Source organism: Oryctolagus cuniculus, chromosome 2 (genome assembly GCF_051225735.1).
Source record: "Oryctolagus cuniculus isolate XC-2025 breed Fujian yellow rabbit chromosome 2, ASM5122573v1, whole genome shotgun sequence".
In the NCBI taxonomy this organism is placed as follows: Eukaryota; Metazoa; Chordata; class Mammalia; order Lagomorpha; family Leporidae; genus Oryctolagus; species Oryctolagus cuniculus.
This window is the reverse complement of record NC_142868.1, coordinates 92,428,944-92,445,695: the sequence shown is the minus strand read 5'-3', so window position 1 is coordinate 92,445,695 and position 16,752 is coordinate 92,428,944. Positions and strand designations below refer to the sequence as shown.

The following is a 16,752-nucleotide window of genomic DNA, read 5'->3' as shown; positions in this document are numbered from 1 at the left end:
AAAACAAGTAATATAGTTAAATAATAAAGCCAATATTTTGAGAACTAAATAATAATAATAATAATTAAATAATTAAACAATTATTATGGGAAAAAACTAAAAAAATTGTTTTAAGGTCTAAAACCAGATAAAGATGCCCATTATCACTGCTCTTGTTCAACTGAGTACTGGACATTTTATTTCTAAAATTTTTTTATTTTAATTAGTTTTTAACAGATTTAGTGTTCTTTTAGATACAATTCTAAAATATAATGATATTCCCTTTTTACTTCCCTAATTTTCTTACTTGCAAGTATATACTTGTCTCCTGCTTTGTGATATGGACCTAAATGAGAGTAAAAATAATGCTTCCAAATTAACAATAACATATCATAGAGAAAGAATGTTTAATAATTGTATAACCTGTAATAACTCTTTCATACCACTAATGAGCATTAATGGATACTTTTTAAAATTGCTAAATTAGGGTATGCAAATAAGTAAGATATCTATTTAAAAAAGCCCATGACGTATGTAAATACCAAACTCCCTACTGGGAAGAACAGAAATAAAACATTGTGTTTCCCCCTACCACTTTCCAGTACAGAATATATTCTTGATTTTGGATGCCTAACTCTGGCTCTCAAGTTCCAACTGATATTTTATCCATCAAGAAATCAATGACTGGAGGTTGTGACTTAAAAGGTACACTGGCTGCTAGATGAGCAAGAAGCATGGGCTGGCAGTCATTCCCTTACTATTCCACACTTAGAGAAATGGTGAAATAATAATATTAATAATAATAATAAAAGACTGAATTCAATTTTAAAGTAAAAGGACTCCATCTGAATTATAGTTTTAAAAAGAGGAAACTGAAAGTGCAAAGTGTAAATAGGATCTGAAGTAGAATGACTCCAGGGTACATGAATCAGTTATATACATCAGCTTATGAGGAGTTGGGACCTCCTAGGAAGATGGAAATGACTCCCTTCTTTAGACCCAGAGCCATGAACGGTCAAAGTGCCTATGCATTAGGAATGGTAACACTGCACATTGAGATGCAACAGGCAAACTGTTACAGAGTTGTGGATGGAATAGGGACATTGAGAAACACAGGAACCAGGGGCATTTAAATTGCCTTAGGGATATAGATGGAAAAACAGTACCATAAGTCTTTACCAAATATAGAATCAGCACACCAATTCATGCTTCCCATGAATACTATATCTCTAATTGCTGTAAAGATTAATCACTTGGAAGACAAAAGCATAACCTCCACAACAAGACATCATCTGCAATGCAGAACATGCAGAATTCTCATGAGACAAGCATTGCTACTTAGGGTGAGCTTACAAAGAAAAAGCATCCAAGAGATAATGTCAATCTTCATGGAAAACTAAAGAAAAACAGAAAGACTTATCAGAAGAATGTTTATGTTTCTATAGATGTCAAAAAGAAAAAAAAAAACAACAGAGTCCAAACAGATAAGAAACAGAGGCCCTGAAAAAAGACTTTCTGACTTTCTCATGTTAAATTGTTTAAGGAAATCACCAGAACACTAAATAGACACAAAAATGAAATACAAAAGACAAATAAAGGAACATGGAGAAATTCAGAGATACAATATTCAGAATGGCTGAGACAGAAGAACCAGGAAAAAAAAAAAAAAAAAAGGAAGGACCACATTTCCAGAAGCTTGAGGGAAACTTCAATCAGGAACTCTGATCAGAACAGAAACTCGGAAATCCAGCATAGAGGAACAAAGCACTCCACAGCTCCAACTCAGGCTGCTTGCCCAAGTAGCTCCTCCTCACTGAGAAAAGCAGGCAGCAAGCTCCACAACCCCCACCATGGCCACAGACTGGCAGCCATCACTACCAGACGTTCCACAGTCCTCACCGACTTTATATCAAGTCTGGAAAAAGAGAACACCCACCAGCAGCAGCACCAGGGAGGCCAGCATGGAGACCCTATAATACAGGAAGTCAAGAAGATTTTAGAGATACAGAATGAGGAAGAGTCAATAACTGAAGAGATATGGCTGAGGATCTTCCTACTTTAGAGAAAAATGCAGCTTAAATATAAAGGTAAAAATGAATTATCTGACTGACAGCAGGCACACCATCAACAATAGCAAATGTTAGAATTCCAAAGGATGACATATATATTCATATATTATATATATTAATATTCCATTATATATGGAATTATATATAATAATATATATTATATATTATATTATATATATATTATATTATATTATATATAATTATATATATATAATATATATTATATATATATATTATATATATATATTTATATATATAATTATATATATTTATATATATTTTTATATATTTATATTTATATATATATTTATATATATTTATATATATATTTATATATATTTATATATATATATTATATATATATATATATATATATATATAAATATATATATAATATATATATAATATATATATATATATAATATATATATAATATATATATATATATAATTCCATATATATATATATATATATATAATTCCATATATAATGGAATATGATTCAGCTGTAAAAAAGAATGGAATCTTGTCTTTCACAACAAAATGGATGCAACTGGATACCATTATGATTATTGAAATAGCCCCCAAAAGACAAATATGTTTCTCCTAATATGTGGTAACTAACATAGACTACAAAAATGTAACATAATTGAATGAAATTGACATTTTGAGATTTGATATTGTTTATAGCCTTCATCTATCCTCTTGAGGAACAGTGATTTTTCTATTTACTATTTGTTGAATTCATCATTTAGTGGAGGGTTAAGCACGCGATTATGAAGAAAACTGACAAAGTATGCCATTTTAAAAATTAAAAAAAATAATAAAAGGAGGAGGGAGAATAGGAAAGCGAGAGGGAGGGTATGGTGGAAAGTATAATTATGCTTTTAAAACTGTATAAATGAAACAAAAAATGTTATTGTCAAAATTTAAGGAAGAAAGAAAAGAAGTAGGGGAACTTGAGAGAGGGAGGGAGGGAGGGAAGGAGGAAGGAAGGCGAGAATGTTTATTTCTTTTTTTTTTTTTTTTTAGCTTTAAACAAATATTTTATTTTATTTTTTTTCCCTTTTTTTTTTTATCTTTTATTTAATGAATATAAATTTCCAAAGTACGACTCATGGGTTACAATGGCTTCCCCCCCCATACCGTCCCTCCCACCAACAACCCTCCCCTTTCCCACTCCCTCTCCCCTTCCATTCACATCAAGATTCATTTTCGATTATCTTAATATACAGAAGATCAGCTTAGTATACCTTAAGTAAGTATTTCAACAGTTTGCTCCCACACAGAAACATAAAGTGAAAAATAATAGATGATTTTTTTAAAATGATGATGAAATCAGATCAGACCTATTGTCATGTTTAATCCCAGTGAGAGTCAAGTTGGGAATTGAAAATTTCTTTCTTTTTTTTTTTTCTTTTCTTTTTTTTTTTTTTTTTACAGAAGATCAGTTTAGTGTACATTAAGTAAAGATTTCAGTCGTTTGCACCCCCATAGAAACACAAAGTGAAATATACTGTTTGAGTACTCGTTATAGCATTAAGCCTCAGTGTACAGCACGTTAAGGACCGAGATCCTACATGAGGAGTAAGTGCACAGTGACTCCTGTTGTTGACTTTACCAATTGAAAAAGCCCATGAGAATGTTTATTTCTATTAAATTCTTGAAATCTGTTCTCTTTATATTAATTTTTTTAAAAAATGAAACATAAACTTGCATGTATTCACTAAAGTCTCATAGCAAACATAAAAAAAGAGTAGAAATTATTCAACTTGATGTATCACATTAACAGAATGAATGACAAAAAATGTCTGACTGGGTTGAGCTTTTGGTATAGCAGTTAAACTGATGCTTGGGGTTGCTTCAAGTCCCATCTCTGTTCCCCACTCTAGGCTCCTGCTAATGTGCACCCTGGGAGGTATCAGGTGATGACTCAGTGACGCGTCTAATAAAAAAGAAATAAAAATCAATACTAAAATTTGTATGCTGCCATAAAGGACTCTGAAACAGTAATATAATCTGGGAGAAAAAGAACAAAAGAAAAAAAGAATCTCACTCCCTGATTTCAAAGTTATATTTCAAAATATATAGAACTATCATAAATAATGTACAGACCAATGGAACAGAACAGAGCAGCCAGATATATGGTCAACTTACCTTAGACAAAGGCACCTAGATATATATATACAATGGAGAAATAGCTTTCCTTCAATAAATGAGGTTGGAAAAACTGGGTAACCATGGACAAAAGAATGAGATTGGACCTTTCTCTTATACCATACTGTGGGGAGCAACTGGGAGCAACTCGGACTAGACTAAGTTACTGGAATTAAGACTTATTCTATGCATCTGCTCTCCCACAATATGGCGCTGGGAGAGGAGGAAACAGCTTCTACACAGCTGCCTCCAGTTCAACCAATAAACTGTAGGAACTGCTCCTGATTGGAGGAGAGCAGCGTACTCGGTGTGTGGGTAGCAGAGTTGGGATTGGTGGAAGAGGACTATAAAGGAGGAGAGAGACAACATGCACCAGGAACATCTATCTGAAGGAACACCTGTGCAGCCCCCGAGAGAGCCGGCCGGCGGTGTCCCGCTCCCCCGCGGAAGTGGGGAAAGTGGCAGGGGGAACCGCCCTTCCACGGAGGTGGAAGGGACGGTAGCCAACCCGGGAAGAACCAGCAGCAAACCCGGGGAGGGCCGAGCAGACGAAAGAACAACGCAGGGTCCTGTGTCGTTCCTCCAGGAAGACGGGGAGCGACACCATACATAAATATTAAGTCAAAATGAATAAAGAATTAAATAAAAGCCATGAAAACAAGAGACTCCTGGAAGCAAACATAGCATAAAGGCCCTTGACTGAAATTCACAATGATTTTCCTTTTGTAAAGAAAGCCTTAGACATCAAAAGTAAAAATAAGTGGAAGTACACCAAACTAAATTTCTTCCACAGAAAACAATCAATCAAGAAAATAAAAAGGCAGCCTTCCAAACTTAAGGAGGTCATTAAACAATAAAAGTCAATATAAAAATGTCCAAGATGCTTCAAAAAAAGAAAGAGAACATGGGGTCAGCACTGTGGCTTTGCAGATAGAGCCACTGTTTGTGACACCCACATCCCCTATGGGGTGCCATTTTTTTTGTCCTGGCGGCCCCATTTCCCATTCAGCTCGCTGTTGCTAATAGCCTAGGAAAAGCAGCAGAAGATGTCCCAAGTGTTTGGGCCCCTGCCACTGAGTGGGAGACCCAGATGAAGCTCCTGGCTCTTTGCACAGGCCAGAGCCAGGCCATTCAATCATTTGGCAAGTGAACCAATGGATGGTAGATCTAGATCTTTCTCTCTCTTCCCTCTACCTCTCTCTGTAACTCTGATTTTCAAGTAAATAAATAAATCCTAAAAAAATAACAGAAAAGAAATGAAAAAATCAAGACATGATAAATGGTGGGGGAGGGAGGATTTCAGTTTAAGTGCCTGTCATCATATATCAGGTGTACAAGCACACGTGCTCCATTACTATAAGAGGACTATTTTATAACACAGCAACTAAAAGCAGAGAAATGTTGAGAATTAGGCACTACAGAACACATTTTATTCATGATTTAAATGAGAAACATTCTGAAAGTTTTTTTTCCTTATTTTTAATTTATATGAAAGGCAGAGAGATGGATGTCCATCTTTCATTCACTGGTTCACTCCTCAAATATCTACAACACCTGGGGCTGTCTGTTTAAAGTCAGGAGCCCAGGGGCCAATGTCATGGTGTTGCAGGTAAAGATACCACCTGTTATGCCAGTATCCCATGTGGGTGCAGGTCTGTGTTAAGCCTGCTCCATCTCCAATCCAGCTCTCTGCTAACAGCCTGAGAAAAGCAGCAGCAAATGGTCCAAGTGGTTGGGGCCCTGTTATCTATGTGTGACATCTGGAAGAAGTTCCTGGTTCAGCCCTAGCCATTGTGGTCATCTGGGAAGTGAACCAATGGATGGAAGATCCTCTCTCTCTTTCTCTCTTTCTCTCCCTCCCTCCGTCCCTCTTTCATATAAACAATAAATAAATCTCTAAAAGTACCCAGGAACTCATAATTCAGTCTAGGTCTCTTAGATGGACTAGGGAACTCTATCACTTAGCTATTACCTGCTGCCTCTTAGCACACCCACCAGCAGGAAGCTGAAATGGGAAAGGGTACCATGACTTAAACACAGACACTCTGATAAAGGATGATGACAGTCTAAGGGGCAGTTTAACTTAACTGCTATGCCAAACACCCACACTAGAAGGTTCTAACTTTTTAACTAAATGTGAATTATATTTTAAAACTGGAGACTGTAGAAAAAATGATATATAAGAGGGAAGTTTCAGTGGCCAGCGCCGCAGCTCAGTAGGCTAATCCTCCGCCTAAGGCGCCAGCACACTGGGTTCTAGTGCCAGTCGGGGCACCCGATTCTGTCCTGGTTGCCCCTCTTCCAGGCCAGCTCTCTGTTGTGGCCCGGGAGGGCAGTGGAGGATGGCCCAAGTGCTTGGGCCCTGCACCTGCATGGAAGACCAGGAGGAAGCACCTGGCTCCTGGCTTTGGACTGGCACAGCGCGCTGGCTGCAGCGCGCTGGCCATAGCAGCCATTTGGGGGGTGAACCAATGGAAAAGGAAGACCTTTCTTTCTGTCTCTCTCTCTAACTCTGCCTGTCAAAAAAAAAAAAAAAAAAGAGGGAAGTTTCAGCTTTAAAATTTATTAGAAAACAAATAAGATCAAAATTTAAAAACAAAGCAATGAACTCAGAAAGTGAGAATTAAAACAAAGCCAGAGGCATCACAATACCAGATTTCAGGACATACTACAGGGCAGTTGTAATCAAAACAGCATGGTACTGGTACAGAAACAGATGGACAGACCAATGGAACAGAATAGAAACACCAGAAATCAATCCAAACCAGAAATCAATCAAGCCAACTTATGTTTGATCAAGGATCCAAAACCAACCCCAGGAGTAAGGACAGTCTATTCAATAAATGGTGCTGGGAAAACTGGATTTCCACGTGCAGAAGCATGAAGCAAGATCCCTACCTTTCACCTTACACAAAAATTCACTCAACACGGATTAAAGACTTAAATCCACGACCTGACACCATCAAATTATTAGAGAGCATTGGAGAAAGTCTGCAAGATATAGGTACTGGCAAAGACTTCTTGGAAAAGACCCCAGAAGCACAGGCAGTCAAAGCCAAAATTAATAACTGGGATTGCATCAAATTGAGAAGTTTCTGTACTGCAAAAGAAACAGTCAGGAAAGTGAAGAGGCAACCAACAGAATGCGAAAAAATATTTGCAAACTATGCAAAAGATAAAGTGTTAATAACCAGAATCTACAAAGAAATCAAGAAACTCCACAAGATGAAAACAAACAACCCACTTAAGAGATGGGCCAAGGACCTCAATAGACATTTTTCAAAAGAGGACATACAAATGGCCAACCGACACATGAAAAAATGTTCAAGATCACTAGCAATCAGGGAAATGCAAATCAAAACCACAATGAGGTTTCACCTCACCCAGGTTAGAATGGCTCGCATTCAGAAATCTACCAACAACAGATGCTAGAGAGGACGTGGGGAAAAGGGGACACTAACCCACTGTTGGTGGGATTGCAAACTGGTTAAGCCACTATGGAAGTCAGTCTGGAGATTCCTCAGAAACCTGAATATAACCCTATCATTCAACCCAGCCATCCCACTCCTTAGAATTTACCCAAAGGAAATGAAATTGGCAAACAAAAAAGCTGTCTGCACCTTAATGTTTATTGCAGCTCAATTCACAATAGCTAAGACCTGGAACCAAACCAAATGCCCATCAACAGATGGGCATAAAGAAATTATGGGACATGTACTCTATAGAATACTATACAGCAGCCAAAAACAATGAAATTTGGTCATTTGCAACAAAATGGAGGAATCTGGAAAACATCATGATGAGTGAATTAAGCCAGTCCCAAAGGGACAAATATCGTATGTTCTCCCTGATCAGTGACAACTAACTGAGCACCAAAGGGGAAACTTGTTGAAGTGAAGTGGACACTATGAGAAACAGTGACTTGATCAGCTCTTGTCCTGACTGTTGATGTACAATGTAATACTTTACCCATTTTAGTATTTTCTTTGTTTTGTTCTAGTACTATTGGTTGAACTCTGTCATTAACACACAATTATTCTTAGGTGTTTAAATTTTAACTGAAAAGTGATCCGTGTTAAATGTAAGAGTGGGAATAAGAGAGGGAGGAGATTTACAATTTGGGAAATGCTCAATCGGACTTGCCCCAAATGGTGGAGTTAGAATCGTGCCAGGGGATCCCAATACAATCCCATCAAGGTGGCATGTACCAATGCCATCTCACTATTCCAAGTGATCAATTTCAGTTCACAACTGATCACACTGATAGGTCGAAGAGTCAAAGATATCACACAAACAAGTCTAGTGTCTGCTAATACTAGCTGATAGAATCAAAAAGGGAGAGAAATATCCATCATGGGAAGCGGGATACACAGTAGACACATAGAATGGCAGATGTCCTAAACAGCTCTCTGGCCTCAGAATCAGCCCTTAAGGCATTTGGATATGGCTGAAGTGCCCATGAGAGTATTTTAGGCATTTGAAAGCAAGACACCCTGGAAAAAAAAAAAAGGAAGACCAAAATGGAAGATCTCTGCGAGTGAGATCCAGTGGAAAGAACGGGGCCATCAAAGAAGGAAGTAGCTTTCTCTGAAGGGAGGAGAGAACTTCCACTTTGATTATGACCCTGTCGGAATAAGATTGAAGTCGGTGAACTCAAAAGGCTTCCATAGCCTTGGCAACTTATGACAAGAGCCTAGGGAGATTACTGACACCATAAACAAGAGTGTCAAATTGTTAAGTCAACAACAGGAGTCACTGTGTACTTACTTCTCATGTGGGATCTGTCCTTAGTGTGTTGTCCAATGTGAATTAATGCTATAACTAGTACTGAAACAGTGTTTTACACTTTGTGTTTCTGTGTGGGTGCAAACTGATGAAATCTTTACTTAATATATACTGACTTGATCTTCTGTATATAAAGAGAATTGAAAATGAATCTTGATGTGAATGGAATGGGAGAGGGAGCGGGAGATGGGAGGGGTGCGAGTGGGAGGGAAATTATCGGGGGGGAAGCCATTGTAACCCATTAACTGTACTTTGAAAATTTATATTTACTACATAAAAAATAAATGAAAAAAATAAAACAGAGCAAAGGTATAGTGAACTAAAATGTGGAAAAAAGAGAAAAACCATATAAAAACAAAGCATACAGCTGCGCCGCAGCTCACTAGGCTAATCCTCTGCCTGTGGCGCCGGTACTCCAGGTTCTATTCCTGGTCGGGGCACCAGATTCTGTCTCAGTTACCCCTCTTCCAGTCCAGCTCTCTGCTGTGGCCCAGGAGTGCAGTGGAGGATGGCCCAAGTCCTTGGGCCCTGCACCCGCATGGGAGACCAGGAAAAGCACCTGGCTCATGGCTTTGGATTGGCACAGCGCTGGCCATACCGGCCATTTGGGGGGTGAATCAACAGAAGGAAGACCTTTCTCTCTGTCTCTCTGTCTGTCTCTCTGTCTCTCTGTCTTGTCTGTAACTCTACCTGTCAAATAAATAAATAAAAAATCTTTTAAACAATGGGGATATTCACAACTATTTCACAAAATTAGAGTAAATATTGATAGTACTCAAAATCTCAGTAAAATATGTTGTCCATTTTTAAATTTATTTGTCTATTTGAAAGACAGAGTTACAAAGACAGAGAGAGATACAGTATTTTTTTTTTTTTTAAGATTTAGAGTTACAGACAGAGAGAGGGAGAGACAGAGAGAGAGAAGTCTTCCATCTGCTTGGTTCATTCCCTAAATGGCCACAATGACTGGAGCTTGACCGAACTGAAGCTAGGAGTCGGGAGCTTCTTCTGTGTCTCCTGCATGGGTATAGGGGTCCAAGGAGTTGGGCCATCTTCTACTGCTTTCCCAGGTCATTAGCAGAGAGCTGGATCAGAAGAGGAGCAGCCGAGACTCAAACAAGTCTGCATATGGAACACTGGCACTGCAGGCAGAGGACTAAACTACTATGCAACAACGCTGGCCCCCAGAAAGAGATTTTTCCATCTGCTGGTTCACGTCTCAGGTGGCTGCAATAGCCAGGGCTGGACAGGCCGAAGCCAGAAGCAAGGATCTTCATTCAGGTCTCTCACATGGGTGGCAGGGGCCCAAGCATTTGAGTTATCTTTTGCTACTCTCCGAGGCCATTTAGTAGGAAGCTGGATCAGAAGTGAAGCAGCCAGAACTGGAACCAGTGCCCATATGGGAAGCCAGAATCACAGATCATAACCCACTATAGCACCAGATAGACCCATGTTACTGTTCTTGATATTGCCTCACACATCACAGGATTCAAATGCTACTAAAGACGACCTTAGAACACAAATTAATTTACATGTTACTTAAGGTTTCCTCTTCCTCAGTGGATCGCTTTTTCAAATTAAACCATGCCACAATTATTGCAGTGGCTACGATCAGAATAGACAAGCCAACATAGAAACCTAGAAGCCAATGTTCTTCCACCTTCCTAGAAGCTTTCTTCTTCTTTAAACCTAAAACAAATTAACAAAGTTAAAAAGGGTGCCCAATTTGAAAGCTGTAACAAATTACAATGTTCCTAATTATAATTCAAGGAGCATAGAAAAATAAATTTATTACCATCATACTTAAAACTATCTCTAAAGCTTTTCATTTAAAAACATGGACACTGATTTTCACTTGTATGGATTATCTTTTAGGTATTCTATTAGTTACCACACCTTGATGATTTTTAACAGCCCTTATCTCAACTGCTGGGGAAGTGTTTTTTTTCCCCCCTCTTCATACTATTTGTTGAACTCTTTACTTAGTATAATGCTTGATCTTATATGTATAAAGTTAACTGAAAAGAAATCTTTGTAAAAAATAAGAATGGGATGGAGGAAGAAGGGCGGGAGCATGAGCGGGAGGGAGGGTAGGGTAGGGTAGGTAGCATCACTATGTTCCTGAATCTGTTTATATTAAATACATAAAATTCGCATACCTTAAACAAATTAAAAAATGTTAAATCAAGCCCCAGAAACTTTCAAATATACTACATTATATAACTGCTATCACAAAATTTCACTATATTACATAAGGAATTGAAAACAGTGACATATAAAACAGGACTGTTTAATTGCAAGGTCATCCAAATTTGTTGTTACAAATTTTAAAAAGAATTATCAAAGGATTACACTGAATTTGTGTATATCCTAGTTTTCCCTTAATATATTGTTGGCTTTGGGCATTAGGGCTCTATTTTTATGGGTGGAGTCACTGCAGTGCTCCTGAAAGGGCACAGGCATAAAAATCAGAAGACCTGATTCTCGATCCTAACTCTGTTTCTTGTTAGTACTAGGAGTAGAGAACTACATGCTCACTAAACTCCATGAGTTTCCCTTGCTAACTGCACATCCCTGGTGCCCATATCAGCAACTGGCATATTAAGAGTTTGATAAATTTTTGCTAACTCAATGAAAGAATGAATGAAAGAAGCTAAAACCACGGTAAATAAAACACTATGCTAGAGCCCATCTTTTGGTAATTCATAGACTCTTCTCATTTAAACTATAAACTCTTTCAAAGGAGTAATCTTCCCAGTTCATATCTTCTACTGTTATAACAGAAACACAGTAACAGTACTAGACACAGAGTAAATTTTTCTTCAGGATCAATCATAAAACGGAGAGGAGAAGTTGAAAATATTCTAAAGGAGAGTATCAATAATATCTGCAGAGAGAAATTTAAAAGAATTTAAGCACAAAATTATATTATTACAAAAGAACAAGATTCTTTCCCTGAGAAGTATGATTACTTTTTGATTATATTAGACTTCTTTTTAGTGGCAACATGTAACTGTGTTTTAGCAAAGATAAACAAGTTCAGAATTTCGTTAAGTGACTAAAGAGATACGTACCCTTTTTCCCAGGAAATACTGGAAAACCTCTGACACTCTGCTCACAATCTGGAGGTAGATAGCCCTCATAACAATGGCATTTCCTCTGGGAATCACACACCTAGGATCATTTTTAAGAATTTAAATAACTTAAGTGTTTCTTTCACAGAAAGCGAAATGAGATGAATCATCATGCTTGCTTCTGTATCTTAACCTAGTACAACTTTGTTTCTGTAGTTTATATTAACAAGATAATCTACAAATCAAATGCTTGGTTTCTTATACCACAATCTACTTTAAAAAAAAATATAAGAACCCATAAAATGAGGTTCACAATATTTACATTAACAAAGCTTAAACTTTAGAATGCCTACTTACAAACTTAATGGGCATTTTCAAAAATTACTACTAATGAAATTTAAGTGAAACCATGACCCTTCCTGTGATGTGCTGGAAATAGTTTGTACCAGCTCCCAGAACGAATTGTCAACAGCTCTTCGTCTCCATGTTCAGCGAGTCTATGTTGGTAGCTTTAAGTATTCTTCCCCTACAGATGAGAACTACATCCTTCCCAAGATCAGCTGTTAAATATTAAACATACTTATCCAAGACTGAATTCTGTTTTTAAAATTATGTATGCATTTACTGTATTTGAAAGAGAGAGGGAAAAGTAAGTTTCAGAATTAGAGATGGAGATGGATATAGAGATAGTGCTCTTATCTGCTGTTTCATTCCCCAAATGCTCACAACAGCTGGATTTAAGCCAGGCTAAAACCAGGAACCAAGAACTCAATCGGGGTCCATCATGAAGGTGGTAGGAACCCACGTACTTGAGACCTTTACCTGCTGCCTCCCAGGATGCACACGAGCAGAACACTGGAATGGAAACAGAGCCAGGAGTCAAATCCAGGCACTCTTATATGAAATGCTCGCATTCCAGAAAGCTTCAGAACCTCTCTGTGTGATGCTGAAAACAAAAGCTTTTCATATTTTAAAAGGACATCATTTATTTAGATCCAGCTTAACAATGGGAACCCACAGTTTCTGTACTTCAGAAATTATTTTGAGTCTCTGTTGTGAGCACTTTATATTGATTTGCTCATTAAACCCAAACAATAGCCCTGTGATGTGGAAGCTATTATAATACCCTCTTTACAAGTGAAGAAACTAAGACATATGTACTTAACTTGCCAAAAGTCCTAGTGCTAGTAGGTGATGGAACCAGAATTTAAACCCATAGAATCTGGTTTCAGAGGCTCTGCTCTCAACTACTGCATACTCTCTCTCAAAATAATATTAAGCATCTCTCAACTTCTGGGTCTTAATTGGATCTTAATCTCAATGTAAGATCATGGATACTGTACCCTTGAATTACTTCAGAAAACTTACCAGGAGACACACGATGTCAATTTGTCCCAATAGAGTGTTACTGTTCCCTTAATTTGAATTCCTTGTTAAGATGCTGTCTTACAAGATTTCCCAGTGTAAAGCACCAGCTGCCATTTCTAATTAATAAACTATTTTAGGGAGATATTTTGAGATTATGTAAAGATCTCACTCAAAAAACACTCAACCAGAAGAGGGCATTGGATCTAGCAGTTAAGGCATCCACCCATGTCCCACATGGGAATGCTGGGTTCACTCCCAGATCAATTTCCTGATTCTAGCTTCCTGCTAATGCAGATCAAAGACAATGGGTTTCTGCCACCATGTTGAAGACCAGGATTGTGATCCTGGATTTCACTGCGGGCATGTGTGGAGTACACAAGATAATAGGAACTCTCTCTTCTCTCCTTATCTTAAAAAAAGCAGAAACACTCACATCCTAGTTTTAGCATCCATTGATAATTATTTATCTCCAAAATTCCTTCCACCTTCCATATTAATTATACTGTGAGGAATATATTTCCCTCTTCCTCATTGATTTATTCCATTATTGCCATAAAAGGTTTATATGCTATGATATCATGCAATATTGTAATTTATTCATTATTCACTGTTTATTAGAGTAAAATGTTGTACTTTGTTCAATTAGCAACAACTCATTAATATCATTATTAATATTGATGCCAAAATTCCTGATGTAGTTAGTGGATGTCCTTTGAAGCTGGATTCTATCACCTTTTGATATTCCCAACATTATTTTTAATTAATTTTTGATTGACCAAATATTTGTACATATTTATGAAGTATAATGTGATTTTTTAGAAAGATTTATTTACTTATTTGAAATGCAGAGTTACAGAGAGAGAGAGAGAGGGAGAGACAGAGAGATATCTTCCATCAGCTGGTTCACTTCCTAAATGGCCATAATGGCCAGGGTTGGGCCAACCTAAAGCAAGGAAACAGGAGCTTCTTCCTCCAGGTTTCCCACATAGGTAGCAGGGGCCCAAGAACTTGGGTCATCTTCTGCTGCTTTCCCAAGTGCATCACCAGGGAGCTGGATCTGAAGTGGAGCAGTTAGGACATGAATCAGTGCCCATATGGGATGCCAGCACTGCAGGCTGCAGCTTAACCTGCTACGCCACAGTGCTGGCCCCCAATATGATATTTAAATTGATGTGTACAATGGCTAATGATGAATTCAGGATAATCGCAATATAAATTATCCTATATTTTTATTATTACTTTATTGTAAATATATTCAAAATCCTCTAGCTATTTTAGTGGTATTATTAACTATAACCCTGCTGTGCCAAAGAACACCAGAACTTACTCCTCCTTTCTAAATTTAACTTAGTATCTGTTGACCAACTTCTCCCTACCCCCTTTCCCTCTAACCACTATTACACTCTCAACTTCTGTGAGATTAGCTGTTTTAGATTCCACATAGAAATGAGGCCCCGTGGTGTGTCTCTGTGCCTGATTTCAAAAATTCCTTGAACACTGCCTCACTCTGGCGAAACTAGATGGCCCCAGTCCTTCAATCAGCATTTTCTGCAAGTTCCCCTGGACTTTTTAGTGGAGAACATAATTTCGAAATCAAGTTGCAGGATGAGGCTTTTGGTGCAGGATGCCTCCGACCCACATTACAGTGTTTGGGAAAATGGTGGCGGAGAAATTATTGTTACCTTGGTTCTTTGTCTCATATGGAAGAAGAATTTCCAAGCAGACAGCAAAGAGATTTAAACGTATTTATTAGGATCAAGGACCTCCAACCGGAGTGGTGTGGAGGGAGGCTTCCAAGAGAAGAAAACCCAAAGGGGACTAGTGGCAATCGGCTTTAAGAACAATTTTGAAGGAAAAACAAACAAAAAACTTGACAATCAGATTGGGATTCAATTAGCAGGCCAGACAGAAACCATCAAAAGACCTCATTTACAGTTCTCCATTCAGTCTGGCCAGCTAAGGGTGGGATAGATAACTTGTTTTCACAATAAGGCATGAGCTCAGGATGAGTTCCCTTGTTATTTTCTCACAGTAAATCTGGAGATTCAGGCTAAAGATAACGTTTTGGGGGACTGAAGCAAATATTTTACACCCCAAATTCCACTGGGATGCCTTGACTATCTTTTAACCCATCTGACTCCTCATAACAGTGACCAGGTTAGAGTTTCAGTTCTGTTCTCCATTCCAGCCACATGTCAAAAACACTGCTTTTAGCTATACAGTAACTCGGCCTGATGTCCACATGAACATCTGGCAGATTCTGCTGAAATAAAAACTGTGGGACAAGTCAAAAGGTGTTCCTTCTCCTAACTCGGAAAGGATCCTGCTGGCCCCTATCTTTTCTATAATCTCAAATAATCTATAATCTATGACTTGAAAATGTTTCATTTTTCTTTCATCATACACTGTATCCTCTTCACCCTGGAAAGTTGCTGCAGGAGTCTCAGCAGACCAGTAGCTGAGCTAGTTCTTTCTCTCCCTCTCTCTGCTTTCCAAACAATAATAAAAATAAGAAAATGTTTTTTTTAAAAAAAGAAATGAAGATGTAGGTAATAAACACGCTCATTACTACTTGTGTGTCATTAACTCTAGATATTCTTTAATAAAAATTAATTTTGAAAAGATATGCTTTTCATGTGGGCACACATGTATTTCTGTCAACACAGGCATGCATATATATAAACATACATGTATTTATGTCTATATGTATTAGATATAAAAATGAATATAGGTTATGCTAAATTCCAAGATTATATCACAGTGTCCATTCTTTTTTTTTTTTTTTAGAAAACTTTATTTAATAAATATAAATTTCGAAAGTACAGCTTTTGGATTATAGCGGTTTTTTCCCCCCAATAACCACCCTCCCACCAGCAAACCATCCCATCTCCTACTCCCTCTCCCATCCTATTCTTCATTAAGATTGATTTTTAATTATATTTATAAACAGATCAACTTAGTATATACAAAATAAAGACTGCAACAGATTGCACCCACACAGACACACAAAATATAGAGTACTGTTTAAATACTAGTTTTACTGTTAATTCACATAGTACAAAACATTAAGGACAGAGATCCTACATGGGGAGTAAGTGCACAGTGACTCCTATTGTTGATTTAACAATTGACGCTCTTATTTACGATGTCAGTGATCACCCGAGGCTCTTGTCATGAGCTGCCAAGGCTATGGAAGCCTCTTGAATTTACAAACTCCAACCTTATTTAGACAAGGCCATAATCAAAGTGAAGTTCTCTCCTCTCTTTAGAGAAATGATATCTCTTTTTTTGATGGCCTGTTCTTTTCGCTGGGATCTCACT

General features: G+C 37.7%; 1 protein-coding gene across 1 annotated transcript in view; it reads right to left on the bottom strand.

Annotated features, from left to right (window-relative positions):
* Positions 1 to 1,888: 1,888 nt before the first annotated feature.
* LOC103352161 (disintegrin and metalloproteinase domain-containing protein 32) overlaps positions 1,889 to 16,752 on the bottom strand; it is a 137,888-nt gene continuing 123,024 nt past the window's right edge. Inside the window, exons 18-21 of the mRNA XM_089327039.1 lie at positions 12,064 to 12,163; positions 10,785 to 10,798; positions 10,522 to 10,667; positions 1,889 to 1,949 (exon numbers count right to left, since the gene is read on the bottom strand). Of these exons, the coding sequence (XP_089183165.1) occupies positions 1,889 to 1,949; positions 10,522 to 10,667; positions 10,785 to 10,798; positions 12,064 to 12,163 (321 nt within the window). The remainder of the gene's footprint in view (positions 1,950 to 10,521; positions 10,668 to 10,784; positions 10,799 to 12,063; positions 12,164 to 16,752) is intronic.